Source organism: Perca flavescens, chromosome 7 (genome assembly GCF_004354835.1).
Source record: "Perca flavescens isolate YP-PL-M2 chromosome 7, PFLA_1.0, whole genome shotgun sequence".
NCBI lineage: Eukaryota > Metazoa > Chordata > Actinopteri > Perciformes > Percidae > Perca > Perca flavescens.
Genome location: NC_041337.1, coordinates 14,337,677 through 14,359,756, shown reverse-complemented (window position 1 = coordinate 14,359,756; position 22,080 = coordinate 14,337,677). Strand labels below are relative to the sequence as shown.

Genomic DNA, 22,080 nt, shown 5'->3' with positions numbered 1-22,080 from the left:
TAGAGAAAAACGATAAAGGCAATAAAAACAAGGACGCACACTATCAAGCACAAAATAATATTTATTTCTCTCTCAACATACAGTCTGTGATGATTAGAGTGCAGCAGGGTTGGGTGGGGTAATGCAGTGGGACATTCAGCAGGCAGAAGCAATCCCACACAGTTTGAATACAAGCCTTTGATCATCAGAGCAGATTCACCAGGGGGCAATATTGTCCAGAGAGAAGTGAGATGAGCAGAGTAGAAAGTGTCAGGACTGCTCCTACTCCTCCTCCTCCTCCTCCTCCTCCTCCTCCTCCTCCTCCGTAATCTCAGCTCCATCCGTTTAAACACTGCATCCAAATGAATATGCAAACAATAGTTATTCCTTCCTCTGCTAACCATGAGTTGGCAACCAAGGAAGTGGAACAAAACCAGATACAAGTGACAGAGAACAGAAATCTCTTACTACTGGAAGTATTTCACCAAAGCAGAAGACTCTGCATAATATCCTATAAAAGTCCAATTCAAACTGAATTTATGGAATAATATACATCAAAGCAACCCCTCCCCCACCACCACCTCTAAACAGTCAAAAAAAAAAAGAAAAATTTACAAATATAAACTACAAGAAAACTGTACAATTCACAGCTTGGCAGACATCGGGGTGCTGAAACCTTTCAAATGTGTTGAGATGTAAAATATTTAACCATTGTAGCTGTATTGTTTCTTTGCTTTGTGAAACATGAAAAGTTGGCCATGCTCGTCAGTGATAAAAAAGTACAGGCGGTGAAACCCACTATATACAGTGTAGGAAACTCTTAAACAGGTTAGAATTAAGGGAGACTATACTGTATTGTTGTGCAAATCTCCCGCATCAAGTATCATTTGAATTCTGAATCACTGAAAAGAAAATTGAAAAAAAATAATGCTGTCATCCAAAGCAACTTGGAAAATAAACACATCAAAATGTCAACAGGGCAAAACACTGCTTTGTGAGGGTCTCATTCGTGAATTTAATTTGAGGAGTTGTTTTCATTTAAGTACCATCTCATGTGACTGTAATGCTTAACTGTACAGTGGAATCACCTCAGACAATAGCAGCATTAAAAAGTCAAGCTTTAAACATCAAATAATTTAAAAAACATCAGACCTAACTGGTGATCGCACAAAACATTTCACATATAGTGTATGCTGAGTAGTAGGATAGCCAGGTTGAAAGAACATTTAGCAGTAGTGAGTTGTTTGCTTGGTTTGTAATGTTTATACTTTACAAGGTAACTTGTCTGTTGCTTGGTGATTTGTAACTTTGTTCAACTCTTCAGCTTGCTCCTGGCGCACACCAGAGATAAGGCTTGTGGCAAGGCCACGATCAAAGCTTTGTGGAGGGGGTTAAATTGCACTTTTAAGCCTCAAGCCTTCACATATTAATTGCTACATTCTGATCAGAACACTTCCAGAGGCATATTCTGTAGAAAGAACTATGTACAGTATATATGGCTCTGGACACCACCTTTCGTCTGAGCACAAGGCTACAACATTGCCAACTCTTGTGCTGCCCAATGCATCAGTTGTCCTATCAAAAAGAGGCTGTGTCCGACTGAACCATTTGACCCGAAAGAGTGGATTTGGCTGCTGGCGTAATTTTTTTTTTTTCTTCTCTCATCAGTCGTACATTAACCATTTGTTTCTGCAAGGCAACGGTACATCTCACCACTATGGCAATCCATCTGTCACAGGGGTGGAAAGTAAACAAGGGTTAAAACATGATTTTATTATTTTAAATAAGAGCATATACTGTATTAAAAGTGCAGTTATACAAGGGCATACATATGTAAACAAAAAACAAAAGTGTCAGTAATGCATAAAAAAAAGGCACTGCACTCAAACTATGATGCAGACATGCTTTCACAGAAGAACAAATTATCCATAAATCAATGTTCAAGGCACTACATTCCTTCAAATATCTTCATCATAAATCCTGTCCTGTTACTGCACGTGTCAAACTCAAGGCCCGCGGGCCAAATCCGGCCCCTTGCAGTTTTATATTCGACCCGTATATATCAATTTGGGTTCACAATAAGTTTTGCCCTGCCTAGTTTTGCGCCAAACCAGAAACACAGGAAAGTGTTTTTTTAAAAGTACATTCAAAGCAGAATTTGGGCAGATTTGTCGACTGAGAATCAGAAATTCCCCCAGAAGCATCAGATAGAGTTTTCATATTCAGGCTGAGAAACTGGTTGTTGTTTAAAAAAAAAATTGTAATCATTGTTTTGCTTGATTTGCTAAATTCTACAATGGCTAAGGAACTCTTTTAATGACTTTTGTAGGGTTTCACGTCAACAAAAATGCGACAAAAAGCGTACAAAAATGTCGGAAAAAGCAAAAGATTTACAAAAAAGGTGACAAATGTCTGAGAAAGCCACAAAAAAGTTACAACAAAAATGAGGAAAAAAGCTACCAAAATGTTAAAATAAAGTGACATGCGGTAACAAAAGCACGTCAATAAACTCTCCATGTCTGGCCCTCGGTGGGATTCTCTTTTTCCAGTGTGGCCCTCTGGGAAAATGAGTTTGACACCCCTGTGTTACTGTATCTGAAACCACTGTTATTTGGATTCCAATGTAGTGAATAGTGTACGTAATACAGAGAAAGGCAAAAATCAATGTGTAAACTGCAGTTATAAAGAATAAAGTGAAATGTTTTGTGTGACTGCAGACAAATTGTCTTGTATGGCTGAGTTTAGTCAAAACCAAAACGCACGCACACACACACACACACACACACACACACACACACACACACACACACACACACACACACACACACACACACACACACACACACACACACACACACACACACACACACACACACACACACACACACACACACACACACACACACACACACACACACAAATATAGGTGATGTATAAAGAATATCAACACTACAAGATCAAATGATGTACATGTGTGGCTCTGGTGAACCAGAACAGAGTGGTGTTGGACAATCATGCCCATACACACAAACAAATATTAGTTAGCAGATTAAGTAGTCCTAGTGGTTTTTGGACACGGGCCATTCTCGGAGTCGGGCATGACCAGAGGGTATGCTTGGATCCCTGCGTTTGCCATTGTGGCATAGGGCATCATTCTTGAAGCACCAAGCAGGCCTACAGGACCCACAGACCCGACAGGAGTAGGCATGCCAGGCCACTGCTGGGGGTAAAGAGGACCAGGAACCATCCCGCCATAGGAGCCTGCTGGCAAAAGGTACCCAGGAGGGAGCATAGTTGAGGAGTTGGGAGCTAGAGTTGTGGGCATACCAGGGCCTAAAGCAGCTGTCAGGGGGCAGGAAAGAGGCAGCTGGAACTTGCGTGGACCAACATGGCATTTCATCTGAAACAGAAGGGACTTGTTGTACAAAGTAGTGCATAGACTGCCTCAAATGTAAAAGATCAAAGTACAACTGATCCTTTTATCATCTATCCCTGAGTGCACACCTCCAGTTCCAATACCTCATGTGTAGCTGCTCCCATGGGTGGCGCTCTGCCCTCCAGGTCCTGCTGGCGTCTCTGCTGTTTGATCTGGTTGAGGGAGGGGCGTGGTTGATTAGCTGCAGCAACAGTCTCCTTCGTCCAGTCATCTACCAGTTTGTGAAGATCATCGGTGAACGTGCCTCTCTTGTTGTTGCTGTTGTTGGTCTGGACCTGAGCGAGCTGTGTGATTGGCTGGGGAGATGGTGACGGTGTAGCTGTGGTGAGTGACGCCTGTGTCTGATTGGAGGCTGTCTGAGCTGTGGTGGTGTTGAGAGTAGACCCTGCCAAGACACAAAGGGCTTCAAAATCTGGCCAGTTTAGTAAAAAAAAATTTACAGTCAAATCAATTGGCTGCTTTATGGCGTAATATAAAAGGCAGTTGTGACACAATATACCTATAATATAGAATAGTCCTAATGGCTTTGTTGAGGCCAGAGTAAATGTGTATGCAACTTATTTACTGTGACATATTTTGCCAACATAGCAGCCAAAGGATTGCAACATGAATGACTTTCATGAGTAATCATAGACAAATTAAATGTTTGATATGCAAGCAATGACAAAATTCAGCAATCAAGACATTGGCACTACCATGCAAAACAACAAGAAATGTAAAATAATGCAACAATCTGTAGAGTACCCACATTTTCAATAATAACGGCCACATTTTCAAAGTGCCAAAATAAAAAAAGAGAAAATAAAGTGCACAGACAAACATAAGGAGTACTAAAATAGTAAGGACAGAGTAAGAAAGACAGAGAGTAAGTAAATGAGATAGTTACTACTACTGCGCTCTTTGCCTAGACATAGTCGTTTCAGAGTGGACCCTATAAAAAGGTAAAACAGCACAAGACAGAAACAGTTAGGCCAGGACACACTGCACACCACAAGTATGTGGAAAAGCTGCTTCAAAAGCACATTCAGCTATCAAAACAATTGGGGAGAGAGAAAGAGGGAAAAGGAGGACAAGGAGTTTTAAAAATCAGTGAGGCGGACTGGAAGAAGGAGCCTAGGTGTTCTCTTAAGTAGACAATCATTTGAAAAGTTGACTATTAGAAACTACCTGACAAGCTTAAGAGAGAGCACTCCTAGCTTTGGTTTCTGATGTTGTGTGTTGAAGTTCCCTCATTTATAGCAACAATGTCAGGATGAAGACCACCATATTTTATGCTGCTTTTTAAATTAACTGAATACATTACTGAATACAACAAAAAATATTTTCTTCTTTTTTGTGATGGACAGAAATCTGGTAAAATGCAGAACTCTATAAATCTTAAATTGCCTTTACAAATAAAGAGTAAAATAATTTGTTTTTACGGATTTGTAAAATGTATGAATGATATGGTCCATTAGTTAGTAGGGAGAGACCAAGATAATTTTAGTTTTCTAAAAGGAAGACTGGAGCCTGGATTAAAAAGAGATCCTTTTGTCGATGTGAAAATGCCTGTGAAACCAAAATAAATAAAGCTTCAAACTAAAAGAGCACACAGATACTAGCTGAAACTCAGAGTCAACACTTGTCAGAAACATGCATGTAACTCAGGAGAGGTGGAAGGAGAAAAAAAATAAATAAAAAAGGAGTAATATTGATGATACAGCCCTTCATATGGCGGAGCAAGCCTCCATCAGTGCCCTGCCTGGCGCCTGCACCATGCACGTCTTCTCCATCCAAACATGAGGGACAAAGAGAGCCCTGCCTATCAGGGAAGGGCTGGTTTTTTTTCTCTGTGTTAGTATACAGATGCTTACTGACTTGGGCAAAGTGCCTTGACTTGGGAGATGTTACACAATCAAAATTAAGAGTGGATGGAAACACACAACAAATAAAGGTTTTGGCATTCTCTCTTACACATGTACAGACACACTTGTGCAAACAGGCACACTGTCTTGTTTTAGATCTGACCTCAGGCCCATGTTTGGAGAGATCTAGCCCCAGTGCGATTGCGGGGTCTGGTTTTCTTTAAGCCAGAAGCACTGCACAAAGCATTTGTAGGAGTGGGACGGGGCATTATACCCACAATTGTATGGTTATGAATGGAACAGTGCTTCTGTAAATTGTGGATGATTGCCACAGTACAGATAAATACCTATAACATCCAAGTTATTTGCAGCCTGGGTATTGGAGGCCACACACACACACACACACACACACACACACACACACACACACACACACACACACACACACATCTATAAGAGGCATACACACCCTGGCAATCTTTCCTTTTCAATCTTCATGCCAAGAAACTGAATGGTGTCTTGGTAGTCTGGGGTAATTCTGAATTTATAGAACCAGTTACTTTTTGTTGTACTTCATTCTTTCTGACCACCAGAGACGGTGCTTCCCACCTAGCTTGGGAAAACCCTGATGAACTTCCGGTAAATTTGAGATTTGCTCTGCAAGTCAGTCTGGCCAAGAGCCCATTCAAGCCCATTTTCAATTTTTCCAAATCGAGGCACCAATCAGTATTAAAGTTCGGACTGATAACGAGGACATAGAGCGTAACGATTGCGTGATAGCTTAACGGCTGTATTTCCAGACTTTGACATTTAATGATATATGCACAGTTTTAAAGACAGATATTTCGTTATTTACACTGTGTTCTGCAGTTATATGCTAGGGTATTTGATGATATCTTGTATTCCATGCAGTCGGGCCATCTCCTCCTCCTGCGCTCCATAACGGACAATGTGACGGCGAGACAGCGCTGATTAAATATTAAGAACGACTTTTGATTTAAGATTTGAGTTGGAGGTGTTTATGGAACAATTATCACTCAGAACAATTATCACTCAGTACAATCTTCATGATATGGTGTGAAGAAATGTGCGTGAGGCATTAATACTTAAACATATTAAGAGTAGCCTAATCGTTATTCCCACATGTACTTTCTGCAGTCTGACTTCAGTTCACCACCTCACCATCTGCGTCGCCAATTCCTATTTGTCTCCAAAATGTGCGTACGCATGGGTCAGATTTTGCGTGCAGGACCGCATATTCTCCTGTCAAGTTTTTTATAAATCACAACCTTTGCATGGGAAGTGGTGTACGCACATTTTCAGCCCCGTTTTGTGCGTACGCCATGTTTATAAATAAGACCCCAGGAGTTTAGAATTTCAACACAAAAAAAGCGGGAGGTAACAGACATCCGGCCGAAAAGAGTGACATCCGGTGGAATTTCCAGCAGCACCGAGCAATCTCAGAAGTGGAACATCGTGGATATAAACTATTGTCACCCTGAACATCCCACAGACCCCCCCATTCAAAAATCTGGCAGATCAATAGAGTGTTGCTGATAACATGAAAAAAAGCGTATTGAACAGCCATATCCAATTTGACTGACAAAATTCAGCCCTACTGTCAGTATCAATTTTCTAAATTGATATCCAAATGCATGCCACTTGAATTGGTGTTGGATTTGCAACTCTGTTAAATATGTGTAGCGGCCTGTCTTTGTTGGTACTACTACAACTGGGGGGCACCAAAGTCAGAAATTTCATTTCTACACAGTGGCTTTAATCAAATTCACATAATGGCTCTTTTCCAGGAAGTGACAAACATGACTGGGAACCTGGCCCTGGCTATTGGCTATGGAAATGAACCAAAAGCGTCATTTTTGACTTTTAAGTGTCCACAAACACTTCTGCACCAATTACAATGTCTAACAGCAGTAACAAGTAAGGGACTTTCAGCAAAGTCATAGGCCAAAACACAGGCTACACAGAAATGTGACCTGCTTCACTGATTGCTTGAAGATGAAAAAGAAACATTTCCTGGCTGCACAAGCCCTTGATTCTGGTGACGTGTGCCTACATTAGCTAGATTCAGTTGAATTTGTGCATGTGCTGGATATTCTCTGGCAGCCAGAAAAAATATAATACAGATCACAAGCTTTGAGGTTGTTGAGGGAGGGGGGCGAGGAGTAGGGATAGAAAATGGGTGATGTATTTCAGGTGAGTAGGCCTGTGAGGAGGGTGAAATAGAAGATCCACTATATTACAGAAAAAAAAAATTGGTTGATAGAAGAGAGAGGCAGGTTAAATAAACAGAAGATGGAAATGAGTGAGGGGAAATATTAAAGAACAAATACAAACAGATGGACAGAGACACAGGTCCACTGAGGAATCTAGTGCGTGGTTTGCTACTAGATTTATAGGTGACTCTCTCTGACGTTTGGTGGTAAACCGTCCAGCCTGTAAAAATGAATATAAGAGGGAAGAAGAGAAGAAACAAGAGAGACACTTTGTAAAAGTGTACAGAGACTGGGATGAGAAACCCCCACCATCAAAAGCACCAGCAAAGGAGTGCACGATTACAGGACCCCACTACAGTATATCTGGTAATTAATGAGAAATTTCAGCCAATATACAACTGATAATCGAGCATTATAAGGGGATCTCAGGAACTACCGGGTAAGGGTATTGTGGTTGTATGTTTGGGTTTTGACCCTGATATTATTAGTTTGTCTATTAATTTAATATTGCTTATTTAATGGGGTCAGATTTACAGCTTGTAGTAATTTGCACCTGTCTCTAAATGTGCTTTTGTCATAGCATAAAACCAGAAAATACACTACAGCATTAGATTAAAATATAGTAAAATAAATTGTACCGAAAAAAAAAAAAAAAAAACTTTGTTTAGTTAGTTTATTATTAGTTAGATCAAAATGATCAACTAATAATAAATAATCTGTTAAACATATTTGAGTAAATTAAAAAAGAAAATACATTTGAACCACAACTTCTCAAAGAAAAAAAACAAAGACTTTGACTGAGGCATAGATGCAACAAAAATATTTTAGACAGAAATATACGTTTATTAGCTGCATAAAGCTGTTGGGTTCTGTTGACTATCTTAAAGCAAGTTTAACTAAATCAAAACCTTTCAAACTAAAAAACATGGCAAACTGCTACAGATTCAAATTATAAAACTAGGAGGGTGGGATACTGTGGTCACTAAAAAGGATATCCCGTCTCATTGCTAACTCCAAAATACTGTTAGCAAACTACATAAAAGAGCCATGTTTTAGTTGTTATCAGGTGTTACTGACTGTTAGAATGTAGACAGCTCTTGGTTTTACAATAGCCAAGAGGGACAGTGACCAACATGTCAGCCTTAACATGTGTGTGTCTCTATTTTTGTCTGTCTAACTTGTAGTAGACTTAAACGCGGCTTGGTTAATAATTTGGTTATATAATGGCTGCTGAAAAACAATGAGTCATATTTATATAATATGTGTGTATATGTATAATATTATTTATTATCAATATATTATCTTCTATACTGTGGATTATAGTAGATTAACTGAGAATCATTTTCCATGATTTTTTATTTTACTTTTTAGAACCCATGTACGTCATTTTTACATCAAGTTCTTGGCATGAACTGAATATTAACTCACTGTTCTTTATTTCTCCCAGGCTACATAAACAAAGTACAAGTTTGTGAATTTAAATTGTGAACTTTAAAATGTGTACCACTTGAATTATTGGATAATGTGCCAACCCCAGCTTTCAAACAATTATTGGTTATCATTATCAGAAATTTAAAGTTTTCAAAAATCGGTCCATTCCTATTACTTGCGTAATGGTACACATGGTATATACCAGGACGCAATGCAAATATTTATGTATAGCACATAAGTACCACTTCTCCTTTTCTCAATCAGACAGATGCTAGCCATCTCATAAATACATTTACAAATGTTTACGTTTACCATATGGCTAAAATGTTATATATGTATTTTAAGTGGTACTACACACATTACTATACACAATTATGTGCGTTTGTGTCTGTAATCCTTTGAGATGAGACTCTTGAACCTTCTTGACAGAAGGGACAACATTAACACTGTTAAGCATTTACCTTAGTGGCTGTTTTGTAGATAGCATGTCTCACACACACACACACACACACACACACACACACACACACACACACACACACACACACACACACACACACACACACACACACACACACACACACACACACACACACACACACACACACACACACACACACACACACACACACACACAATGTGTACCTTGGCCAGGGCCAGCTTGGTTGGCTGTCCCATCGCCGTGTAGCCCAGCGTAGATGTTGTCTGAGGAGAAAGAGCCCTTTAAGGAACAGGGTTGCTGGGTGTGGACCTGCTCTGGGGCTGCACTGGGCTCATTGCTGGAGCTAGAGCTGCCACTGGAGTGGGCAGAGCCATCTGACAGAACTGAACTTTTCGCCGGGGAGCTGGATGAACTGGCAGCACTCTCACCTTGGAGCAAAACAATAAATAAATAAAAGAAAGAGAAAAGTGTGAGTCAGAGTGAATCACTTGCGAATCGCACACTCCTACGGTTTTCTGAACCGGACGCCATTCCTGCGTTTTCACTTGTGTGCTTCAGTCTGAAAATGTTCTCCCATACACACAAATCATCCCATAAACCACTTGTCACCACACCATCCAAACCCACACACCTTTCCTCTCTGTGGAGGTGTTAAGATTGTTTTTGAGCTGCTGCACCATCGGATTGAGCAGTTTTCCAGCCTTCAGCTTGTGTTTGCTGGCCTTGCGCCTGCGACCACTTGGGGGTGCAGCATGAAGTAGGCCGACATTGGGGGGCAGTGTTTTGCCCAGCTCAGTGTACAGATGCTCAATCTCACTTCTCTGGAACGCCTGCAGCTCAGAGATCTCCTTCATGTGTCTAGTGAGAAGGTACAGGGAGAGAACAGACAGAAATTAACTGGCTGCTATTCAATTTCGGCATCTTTTTTTCCATTGTCTTTTTTTAAGCATTGCCTCAGTAATACACTCTCCATGTAGTCCACTAAAGCCTCGGTCACTGGATCTTGCAGTCATAAAACCTGCATCAAGGGACATCCTTAGATTAGCATGGACTGTCTGCTTGTTGGTAAAAAGTTACTAACATTTGTTTTCATACCATTACTTTAGCACTTTTCGTATACTAGCACAGATTTATGCTGCTACTTGCAGCCTTAAGTCACACTTAATTAGTTAGTCATCAGTCATTTTCAATAAAGTGGGAAAACACCCTTATTTTTAATACCTTGGTAATGTAATACTTCAATAATCAATAATGTTGATAGAGGATAAGCCTCCTTTGCCAAAACGTCTCGACTACTAGGCAGTCGTGACCATTAAACATGATTACATCTATCGTCAATTACTATTGTCGGTTAACACAACCTTGTTTTCTGCCAAATGCCATAATGGTAAATTAAATCATGCACAGACTTCTGATGACTATGCAGAGGAGCTTACCTACACATATACACAGACGATGCAACACATTTGTGCAGCTGTGGATGAATGCATATGTGTGTAAGTTACTTTACTTTTCTTTCAGCTTCTGCAGTTCTTTCCTCATATCTGCATCCTCAAACTCAGAGTCATTGTCACTGCTGATGTAGGATGAGTGGGCATGTCCTGCAGAAGGCGAGGGAGCGTGACCATTCATTGCCGCGGGCGGTCGGCTCGGTGAATCAGAGCTCTGCTCACTTTTGCTCCGACCAGAGCGCCGCAGGAAGGCCACTGCCCTCTTCATGAGGTCGCTTCCACTGTGCTCAGACAGGGCATGAGCTGGGGGAGCGGGGTGGGCTGGAGGAAGGGCTATGCTGTTGCTATCTTCATCTGCTGAGTCAGAGTAGTGGTGAGAGGAGTGGTGGTAGTTGTGATGAGTCGGCGTATCGATCGTCTGGGCCCGGGGAATATGGCCTGGGGTGACATCAGGGCTGGAAGTGGGGGTGGCTTGGTAGAAGTTTGGTGGGGCAGAGTAACGGTTACTACTGTGGAGTTTGGATGTTCCCGCATTCTCAGGACAGGCTGCAGCTGTCACAGATCTGCCCATGGCCACACAGTCCTCTTTCCTGCCTGGGCCCTGGGTCTGGCTGTGAGACCCTCCAGAACCACTAGAGGGTGCTGGGGAACTGCAAGTCGTCTTGCTTTTCTCTAAACGACAAATGGCATCTGGTGGAGTGGGGATGATCTGAAAGGAAGAGAAGCCCTTGTTCATAACAAAATCAGGGTCCATAAACCTCACCAACCAATGCAACTTTAAGCAACAACCTGGACCCAGGACAAACACTGGAATAAGTCATGACTTGTAATATAATTTAATTTGGTCAAAAAGACTCAAATTTATATTGAGCAGATGTGCCCTCAAGGGTTTTGAAAGTGGCAGCTTACTTGAAAACGGCTTTTGGAGCTATATGAACTGGAGCTGGTGGTCACATCTCTTCTGTTCAAACCCCTGTTAATGGCTGAAGGATGAGGAAGACGGTTTCAAAACAAATGATTCTCTTATCATGCAGTAATATTGTGATTTGGACATTACATAGATAATGTTACCTACCTGCCACTGAAGAGTCACTTAGTGCACCCACGCTATCTGTGCTCTCAGGAATCTGAGGCTAACAGAGAAAAAGAGAAGGGTGTGTGTGTGGGAGGTTGGAATCATTTGAATAGTGGCAAGTGGTAAATCGCTACATGTGCTAGATCAGTGTGGTAAGGCTAGCCATTATCCTCTCCTGACCTCAGTTTTGTCTGAATGAGTCAGACCCTGGTTTGTTTTTGGAAGCATGCACAGAAAGAAACGCACACACAAAATGAAGCTGCCAGAGCAAGAGATCACGATGAATTATGGTGCTGACGACAGTCATTTTGTTATCCTAACCCTCTTTCTAAATCACAGTATTAGTCTTGCTCTTTATAGCCAAGCCAATAGTCAAATCAATGACAGTGCAGGGAAACGATTCAATGATGATGCCATTAACTTAGCTCCTAACCAATGTTTGAATGCTCAGATTACACACACACACACACACACACACACACACACACACACACACACACACACACACACACACACACACACACACACACACACACACACACACACACACACACACACACACACACACACACACACACACACACACACACACACACTCTTACCAGCTGCTCCCCCTTCTTTTTTGTAAGTGCTCCCTCGGTGCTTTGGCCTTCTGAGACTGGAGGTGAGCTTACTCCCTCTGTACTGGAGGCCTGGGGGTCAGATGCAGTGCTAGAGGGCTGGGAGGGAGTATGCTCCTGGTACAACAGGTTTCTCAACTTTTCATCCAATGTCTTGATGGTGCGGTCTGCAAACTCCACTCTGCGTGGTCCCTCACTGTCCGACTCTCCTGGCCCCCCACTTACTGGCTGTGGGTGGCTTGTGGACTGGGAGTTCTGATGGGCTGGACTCTGGGGCTGGGAGGTGACTGTCCCAGGCTGCATGGGCGTGGCATAAGGTTGCTGCAGGACCACAGACTGATGGGAGGCCAGCTGAGGGGGTAGTTCTCCAGTAGGACTGGCCTTCTGGTTGGCCTGATTAGTTTGAGAAGAGGTCAAACCACTAACTGCTTCTTTATCAATAGCATTCACATTCAGAGAGACAGGTGGCACAATAGCGCAGCATGGAATGTCCGTTACCATAGAGACAGCAGAGATGCAAGGCTCTTCCACAGGAAGGGCGTTGTGATGGCTGGCACCAACAGCAGCAAGGGGATGTTTATTTATACAGGGCTGAGGCTGCTGGATCCGTGTTTTTTCAATGTTTTGGTCTTGAGATTGCACTGAGGTCTGAGCTGCAGGGAGCAGAGAGGAGGAGGATGGGCTTTGGGAGCATAAAGACGTGACTGGGGGAGACACTGCAGTCGTGTTGCTGTTGGGCCTGACTGATGATGAGGCAGACTTTTCAGATTCTGGAGAAATAAAAAGATTAGAGTTAAATGACCAAGGCCATAAAGAAGAGAGGCTGGGTTCTGCAGGTGCCAGTGTGTTAACATTACTGCTCGCCTTCCCCCACCAGGCTCTGTCAGCTGGAGTTAGATCCTGCCCTTAATTTCTGCCTAGAACCACTGAAGAAGCGCTCTTATATAACTGACCCCAACGGATAAACCACAAAGAAGCACACTCTGATGCATGCACAGCGTCTTCACTATCAACAGCAGCAAGACACAAACGATTCCGTTTCAGTCCTATAGAAAATATACTCCTGGCAGAGAAAGCTGCTGCTCATATTAAAGAATTTCGTTTAGTAAGTAGTGAATCTCAAGACATCAAGGAAGCATTAATGATACTTTGTATTTCTGAGTGTGCATACCCTGGGCTGTAGAGGTGTGAGATGTAGTCTTCTCTTTATCCAACATAGGCGTCTCAGCGACAGGGCAGATGATAAACCAGCGTTTGCCAGTGTGGAGGACTTTCAAGGACAGAAAGAAAGAAAAAGCTCATAAATGCACATATACTATAAAATCAATTCAGTAGAATAGCTAAAAGGTAAAGAACACTTTGGAATCAAAAAAACTAAAGCGTGGGAGAATACAAACAGATTTCAAAGTAATTCATAAAATCATCCTCATCACTACAGGCCTCATAAGAATATACAGATGTACAGGGAGGCAGCTAAGTTTAACTGGAACTGAAAAGTGTGAGTGAATTTTCTTGAGTGAATCTATAAGATCCAGGTGGCTCAGAGTCTTACCATTTTGCTGGTACACCAGCTGTGGTGTGCTGGGTGCGAAAGCCTTCAATCCCTAAAGAAAAGCAAAAATTACTACACAGATTTTTTTTTAAGATAATTTTTAGGGCATTTTTAGACTTTTATTTGACAGGAGAGATGAAGACAAGAAAGGGGAGAGAGAGGGGGAATGACATGCAGCAAAGGGCCGCAGGTCGGAATCAAACCTGCGACCGCTGCGCCGAGGAGTAAACCTCTATATATGGGCGCCTGCTCTACCAACTGAGCTATCCGGGGGCCCTACTACACTGATTTGATGCAAGTGTATCAATTTAATAGGCATTTAAATATGTCCTCAACCAGCCAAAGAGCTGAACATCAGAAACAAATTCAGTTAAAGATCAATTCAAATCAAAATATCACATCAGCAAGAATAGCATTATTGGCAGCGTTGCATGCAAAGTCATCTTGAGAGTGCAGTAGACAGATTGTGCCATCGCAACTATTAACTGTCAACAGTTACTTTCTCACCTCTGTTCCCAGAGCGCCAGCTCCCTCACACTGTTTGGGACTGCCTCCTTGGTCAGAGTTCCTCTCACTCTCGGCGTCTTCACTCAGCAAGTCCTCAGCCTTGTCCACAATGTCCTTCAGTTGCTCGATAAACACTTCTTTTTCTAAAGGCAGAATGAAATCATTCTGCACCTGAAGGGCACAATGGAGAAAAAGGTAACAGGACATTAAAGGTTTAAGCTTTAACAAGCAATGTTTAAAACAATACTGTGCCAGGGACAACAGAAGTATTAGCATGTTTAGGAGGGGAAAATCATTTTAAGAGTAAACAAAATTCCAGATACATTCTCTATTCAATTTGAGGCCAAAGAAAATTTACTACTTTTGCATAATTTAATACGTTTTTTTAAGTATTTATGTTTCTAAGCATTTCACATCATAAAAGTTAATTCAATATATTGCTTATGTAAACTTCACAAGTAGGTGTTTGCTTTGGACAACCTATATTATACATGATAAGTTGGTAGAGCCATGAATATTTATTTATCTATCTATAAATATGAATTAGTTGGGATTGGAGGAGAGAAATGGCAAGAGAGAGAGAGAGACAGACAAAAACTTTTGCTGCATTGCAGCTCAGAACAGCAACACAGGGAGTTTCAGAGTTCTGAGCAGTAATAAAGCTCAGGCAGCTTACCACATTACAAATACCTTTGCATTAATTGAAGGGGCAGTGACTTTGTCTCCTACTTACCATGTATGTAGCAATCTCTTCCGGTGCATCTCCATCCAGGTCAAACTTGAAAGTAACCATTTTGTGGTTATGAGTTTCCAACTGACATTCTACCATCTTATCGCCAGTGTTACACACCTGCAATAAGACCAGACACAATAAATTAATTGTCTGCTATTACATTATTTAGAACATTGGTTTAAAGAAATGTTTTCCTTGTTGGAATATATTTTGGTTACCCACATTGAGCATGCTGAGCTTTGGCCTGCTAGTCTTCTCTTGCCGAGAACGAGTGCGTGTAGACCTGCGGTGGTGTTTGCGGATTTTCCCTTCGCCTTTACCTCCATATGTCCCCTCGTAACCGTCACTCATCTCCTTCCCTGACGTGGCATCAGAGTTGAGACTGGTTTTGGTGAGGATAGGCAAGTACATCAGTGTAAGCATGTATTGCTTTATTCATGAATACATTAATACTGAGCACACAGCTCTATGTTGAAGTGGACTATTAGTTTCAAGATTACAAAGTGAAACATGTTCAAAACTGTTCCAAATAAAGATGATGGATTGACAATAGGTGTGTACACACACACACACACACACACACACACACACACACACACACACACACACACACACACACACACACACACACACACACACACACACACACACACACACACACACACACACACACACACACACACACACACACACACACACACACAAGGTGTGTGATTAATAAAAAGGAAGTGTGTGTCACACAATCTTCTGGGTGCAATTGATAAATCTTGTAGTGGAAATGGAAAGAAGCTAATGGTGGTTTAGTGAAAAGGTTTTGCTAAGTTTTATCGTTGCTGTGGAATGCCTGCAGGATTTGGCAAAAGCCTGATATATTAACCACGGGAGACGCTAAACTCCACATGAGCTTGAAGGGGATATAGATTTGTGGGGGATTAGCTATCTTCTATCCATCCATTATGAAGGAACAACTGAACTTTCTGAAATGTAAAGCTGCTGGTCACAATGATATGACAGATCGATAGATGCCATGAGTGTTCATCAAAGTGCACTCTGGTTTTACAGACATTTGTGTATAGCTGGAGAGGTGTCCTTTTGTCAAAATAATTCCAGAAAAATAGACAGCTGTCAACTAGGTCCACATTACACAACAAATAATACAGTATAAGAAATTGGACCGGTTTTACTTTAGGAGGAACAGCTAGCTAGTTAGGAGTTGTTCCATCATTATTTTCTAAAGGCAAACAAGGTTGCCTCCTTTGCCTCGGGGAGTGTAAAGAAACAGGCAAAGGCAATGCTTTTGCTAGTGTTAAGCTTTTTGTTTAATTACTTTTAGTTTGCGACAAAAAAACAATGTAGCCAACCAATGCATGTTCTACTCTGCATCCTTTCAACATGGCAATTCCCTGAGTACAGAGCCTCTAATTCATTAAGTCTGAAGTAAGAGGACGGAAAACTGTTTAAGACCAACTGCATTGTCAACATTCATGTCACTGCTCATCAGGCAGAAGGCTGACTAGGGATTAATGTCCATTTGACAGAACCTGAGAGCTGGCTGAGATTACTCTTCCAATATGCATTTCTTATCATTCTTAGAATCACTGACTTGTCACCTGCAAACATGGTTGAGGGGAAAGAAGCTAGTACCTGTCATAGCTATGTCCTTCAGTGTGTCTCTCTGCAGCTTGATCCTACAGAAAGAACAAATACAGAAACAAACAAGCAGAGAGAAGGAATAAAAGAGATGAACATGTATTGGGTAATTTTGATTACGTTCCTGACAGTGACTTGAGAGGAAGTACAGTGATACAACATGTGAGTGCACTGGTATATATTTGGTATAGGTGGGCAGAAGAAGAAATGAGAACTAAAAATGTAGAAATCATATGCCCATACCTCAGTGTTGGTCTCTGTTGGACCCTGACCTGCAGCTCCAGTGAGACTACTGAGCTGTTTCTGCTGAGTCAGACTGGAACTACCAGACCCAGATGACGCTCTCTGAAAGTCAGAGGGCTGAAGCACAGGAATCTGGCTCTGAACCTGACTCTGGGCCTGCAGGGCCAGCTGGCATGGATTATTGTTGTCGAGCTGGGCTGCAGTAGTGACTGTGCATGGGTCTGACCCATTCAGCAAAGGTGAGGAGAAGACTGCAGGTTGGGTGAGCTGAGCGGGCTGGACTGGCTGAGCAGAGGAGACAAGCTCAGGATTGCTGATTTGGGCCTGCTGAACCTGCTGTAAAATACAAACCAGATTACACATTTGTATTATACATATATATAGAGATATTCAAACATTTGGCTGTTATGTCTTTTCTTGTTAAGAATTCCTCAAAAATATTTAACAGGATTTCCATCTATGAAGTACAGTATGAATAACAACCGTTATTAGCAAAGTCATTTTTCCATCTGCATTAGGGCAGGGCAATATATGGGTATAATATCGACATCTATATTGGAGGCTAGATAACATCTTCAATTTTGGGTATCGTAATATTACAAGTGTTGTCTTTTCCTGGTTTTAAAGGCTGCATTACAGTAAATAAAACATTTTCTGAACTTACCAGACTTAACAGCGGTTTGATTATTTTCCTTTACCCACTTAGTCATTGTATCCACATTGGTTATTATTTATCAAAACTCTCATTGTGTAAATATTTTGTGAACACAGCAATAGTAAACCCTAGAATATCAGTGCAATATCGACATCTATGTATTTGGTCAAAAATATTGTGATATTTGATTTTTTTCATATCGCCCAGCTCTAATCTGCATTATTTCCTTTATCTGATTTATCACTCAGCCACAGAATAACAGCAACGATCTGACAGAGAATACCACAATCAAAGGTTCCAGTTCACACCCTCTTTGTAAACATCTGCACTCCATTGCAGCCATCATAATTACCTGCATTAGAGGCTGATTGCTGCCATTTGTGGGAGGGTGTGTGTTCTGACACGTGGCATGTGGGTATGTGTGTATGGGCTGGGTGACTGGTGCTGATATAAATGCAGGTTGTGAATGAGAAGATTCAGATCTAACACTCTGCTGCAGAACAGTGGTGGGCTGGTGCTGTGGGGATGTGGGTCCCACCCTAACCAGCATTGGTGAGGGGGAAGGTATGAGGGACACTGGAGTGGGTGAAACTAACACATTTTCAATGTGCAGAGGAGAAAGGGGGGACACAGAGGGGGCCACAGGGAGAGTCTGTCCAGGAGAAAGGAAGATGTGATTAAAAGAAGAGGAGCTTGAAGGGTGAGGGGCAGTGCAGGAGTGAGGGTAAGAGGATTCACAATCAGTCACAGCTGTCATCACCTGGATTGTGGGATACTGTGAAGGAAATTGAAGGGAAAAGGATAAAAACAGAGGAAAATCAAATGATCTAGAGAACAAACATGAGGCTTCAAGATAGCTTGCGTTAAGTCTATATTATTATTGTTCTGTATAATCCAAGGTAAGAACTGCTGAGACATACAATAATTCAGACACAAGAAAAATGAACAGCTATTACCCGGGTAAAATACTTGTGAAAAGTGTGAGAACAGACAATACCTGGGATGGATGTGTTGGTGGTAGAGAGTTTGAAATCTGCAGAGGTTGGAGTTGTTGCTGGACAGTAGCCTGAGCCATTGACTGTTGAGGAGGCAGTGCCTGGGCTGGTGCACTTGAAGCTGACTGGGTGAGATTCTGCCCATGGCTCTGTCCATCTAGTACAAGCTGTGACATGCTATGACCAGCAAGAATATTCTACAGAAGAGCAAAAAGAGGAGGGAGAAAAAGAGGAGGAAGTTCAATAATGGCAGGGATTCCGGTTTCATCTCTCAGTTTGGAAATTTGCATTTCCTGCTATTGACCCAGTTAAGAATAGCTGACATTTTCCATCCTGTCCCTAAGCCTGGAATGAGCCCGAATCTGCTGCACATACTTGAGCACTGCGTTTATCCCAAAGGAGACACAGAACAAGACTGGGAGGTTTGGCAGATGCAGCGGCTAAAACCACTGTTATTGTTTCCTTCATCTCTATGTTGGCTGTTGTCCAAGGAAACTCTGGTTATTTTTTTTAATTCACCTACTGTCCAACACAGCTGCTACCAATTTAGCTGCACCAAATCAAAACCAGGCTACATAATATGAGTAGCCTAAAAGCAATAATAGCATTGCCATAAATAATGTTTACTTGTTTAAGTGCATTATTTTCTGTCCCTCCCACTCTGACAAATTGTGTTCAGACGAAGGCTTTCAGGAAAGCAGCGATGCAAAAATAGGGTTGAAACTGATGAAAATGATGAAAATGAAAACAGGATGAGGTCAGAGATGGGAAAACAAATTTGAAACTGAGGCAACACGTATGCCAACTTGCTACAATATACTGTAGTGATTATCATCCCTCACCTGTTGTCCTCCGTAAGTCTGGGGAGCAGCAGTAGACTGTGCAGACAGGTAGTGGTTCTGAGCTAATGCAGTCTGTTGCTGCAGCGCATTGGGGGCAGAATGTGCATAGTTTTGAGAGGCAGCATCAGGTAGACCAGCAGCAGGGTAACTCTGGTGTGTGGTTGCAACCTGCACAACTGGGAGTGCTGTCGGATGAAGTTGAGAAGCTGGGATATGAACCTGTTGGACTGTAGACTGGGATACATCCTGGCTCTGTTGTGGAACTGCAATCTGCATGGCTTTCTGACTGTGCTTCTGTAGAGTTAGGGTGTGTACTTGTTGCTGACCAGGAGACTGAATACTTTGAGAAAGCTGGGTAGGCTGTTGTGCCATTTGTTGATGTATGGTATGCAGAGTTTCTTGGCTAGGCTGGAGTTGAGGCTGAATATGAGCCTGCTCAGCATGTTGGGTTAGTTGTATATTTGACTGAGTATTTAGTTGGTGCTCTTGCTGAATGGGTATCGGTTGGCTGTAAAGTGCTGGTGTCGAGGAGCTCTGACCAGGCTGCTGACTTGGCAGTTTGACGTGTTGCAGTGCGCTGGGAGCTTGTGTAGTATCATGACACTGGGCAATGGCTGCCATAGTTGGGGCTAAAGATGCAAGAGGGTAGCTTTGTGCTGGCTGCTGTGCTGGCAGAGCGGTTGCTGCTGCAGCAGTCTGTTGCTGAACTAGAGTAGGATATCCTGATGCAGAGTGAGCCTGTTGTTGAGACACACAGTTCTGAAGAGTTTGTTGGACTTTCAAAGGAAAAGTCAAAGAGCTTGCTGCTGTTGCCTGCTGCTGTTGGTGGCATGGTGCTTGGTAGCTCTGTGCAACATGTTGTGGCACAGTTGATGCTAAAATATTTGCTGCAGCTTGGGTCTGTTGAACACTTGGAGGTGTGTAGCCAGCTGCACTGACTGTATGCTGGACGTTGACTGAACATAGACTAGCTGGAGCTGGTGTTGCAGCACTGTGTTGGCCAGCATATGGAGCAGCAGGGTAACTGTGTCCAGGCTGGAGGCACTGCAGTGGTGTGTGCACTGCTGTGCTGGATGAAGCCAGGCCCTGTACAGATGTTTGATTCGGGTGACCTGCGGAACTGGCCTAAGAAAACAAAGGAGAGAAATTCAAATTAGACCCTCACAGGAGTGAATTTTACCGGTCAAGGATAAAAATCACACAAAAGCTAATAACTGAGCCAATTATTGCCGGATGCAAGTATGAGAGAATGACATACAAAAATAAGTTAATGAAACATCGGTTTCAACAATGAAGCAGGCGGTGACAGGTGTGTGCTAAAATAAGGACACAAGAGAGAAATGGTAGGAGAGACCGAGGGGAGAGAGATCAGACAGCTGCCCCATTTCCTTCAATCAGAGGCCATATATCCAAGGCAAGCTAAAGCAAGGCAGCTGTAGCACTGGGCCAGTAAAGCAGAAAGGAACATCTAGGTCAGTTTTAGAAAGGATTGGTTAAGGTTAATCAGCAAGGAAATGTAGTCTATTAGAGATTGTGCCATTGTCCTCCAACAGTAGCAAGCTTATGATTTTCAGCTCTTAGGGCCTATACAGGTAGCAAGACTCAGACCGTAGACATGAGATCAGACCAGCTCCGGGCTAAACAATGCTGTACCTCGGACAGGCTGGGAGAAATCAGTTAAGCAGGAGTTGGCCCCATATGGGAAACCAAAGCGACTTGTCTGCTAATGTGACCTACCACTCCCACAGCCCTGGTAACTTGCTGCTCTCTGGCATAGAATCTATCCTCGCAGTCCTGAAGGGGTTCTCGGTCACCAACCATACTGCCACTCAGGAGATTACTCTTCAGGCTGCTGTCTCCATCACTGCGGACAGGCCGGTGGGCAGCTGAGGAGTGCAGCAGGGAGGCTTGGGAGGGTATGGTGTGACAAGGGGCTGCTTTGCGGCAGATTATATTAAACAGGGACTGCTGCAGCAGTGAGAAATTGGAACAATCACTCAAACCTTTCAGCCGTCCATAACTAGGAGTGGTCATTGCTCCACCAGAGGACAGGTTTTGTCTGAAGTCACATGGACAGAGGTGTGTTGGCATGGCAACAGAAGGACGGCAGTGGCTCCCTTCTCATGACCTGAGAAGATGCAAAGAGAGGCATGCCTGGCACATGTGGCCTTTATGCGTTGCAAAATGGTGGTTATGACGAGAGGTCAGACTCAGAAGATTACTAAGGTCAGAGTGTCTGCGTACACTTGGCACAGGAAGTGTTAAGTTCTCACTGGTGGACTCTGATAACAGTCTGATGCTGGTGTCACTACAGCGGCGGTACTCAGAGGTTGAAGAGACAGGGAAGGCCTGCAGTAATGGTAGAGCACCCTGGGAGGAGAACCCATCCTT

General features: G+C 42.6%; 1 protein-coding gene across 1 annotated transcript in view; it reads right to left on the bottom strand.

Moving 5' to 3' along the window:
• Positions 1-41: 41 nt before the first annotated feature.
• Positions 42-22,080, bottom strand: part of LOC114558946 (serine/threonine-protein kinase WNK2) — a 50,208-nt gene continuing 28,169 nt past the window's right edge. The window contains 21 exon segments of the mRNA XM_028583268.1: positions 42-1,708; positions 3,307-3,379; positions 3,499-3,800; positions 4,302-4,346; positions 7,615-7,713; positions 9,570-9,794; positions 9,998-10,224; positions 10,877-11,526; positions 11,727-11,800; positions 11,893-11,950; positions 12,495-13,282; positions 13,684-13,782; positions 14,065-14,116; positions 14,572-14,742; positions 15,305-15,421; positions 15,527-15,686; positions 16,949-16,992; positions 17,198-17,533; positions 18,205-18,639; positions 18,850-19,044; positions 19,690-20,814. Coding sequence (XP_028439069.1) covers positions 1,695-1,708; positions 3,307-3,379; positions 3,499-3,800; positions 4,302-4,346; positions 7,615-7,713; positions 9,570-9,794; positions 9,998-10,224; positions 10,877-11,526; positions 11,727-11,800; positions 11,893-11,950; positions 12,495-13,282; positions 13,684-13,782; positions 14,065-14,116; positions 14,572-14,742; positions 15,305-15,421; positions 15,527-15,686; positions 16,949-16,992; positions 17,198-17,533; positions 18,205-18,639; positions 18,850-19,044; positions 19,690-20,814 — 5,289 coding nt within the window. The 3' untranslated portion in view covers positions 42-1,694.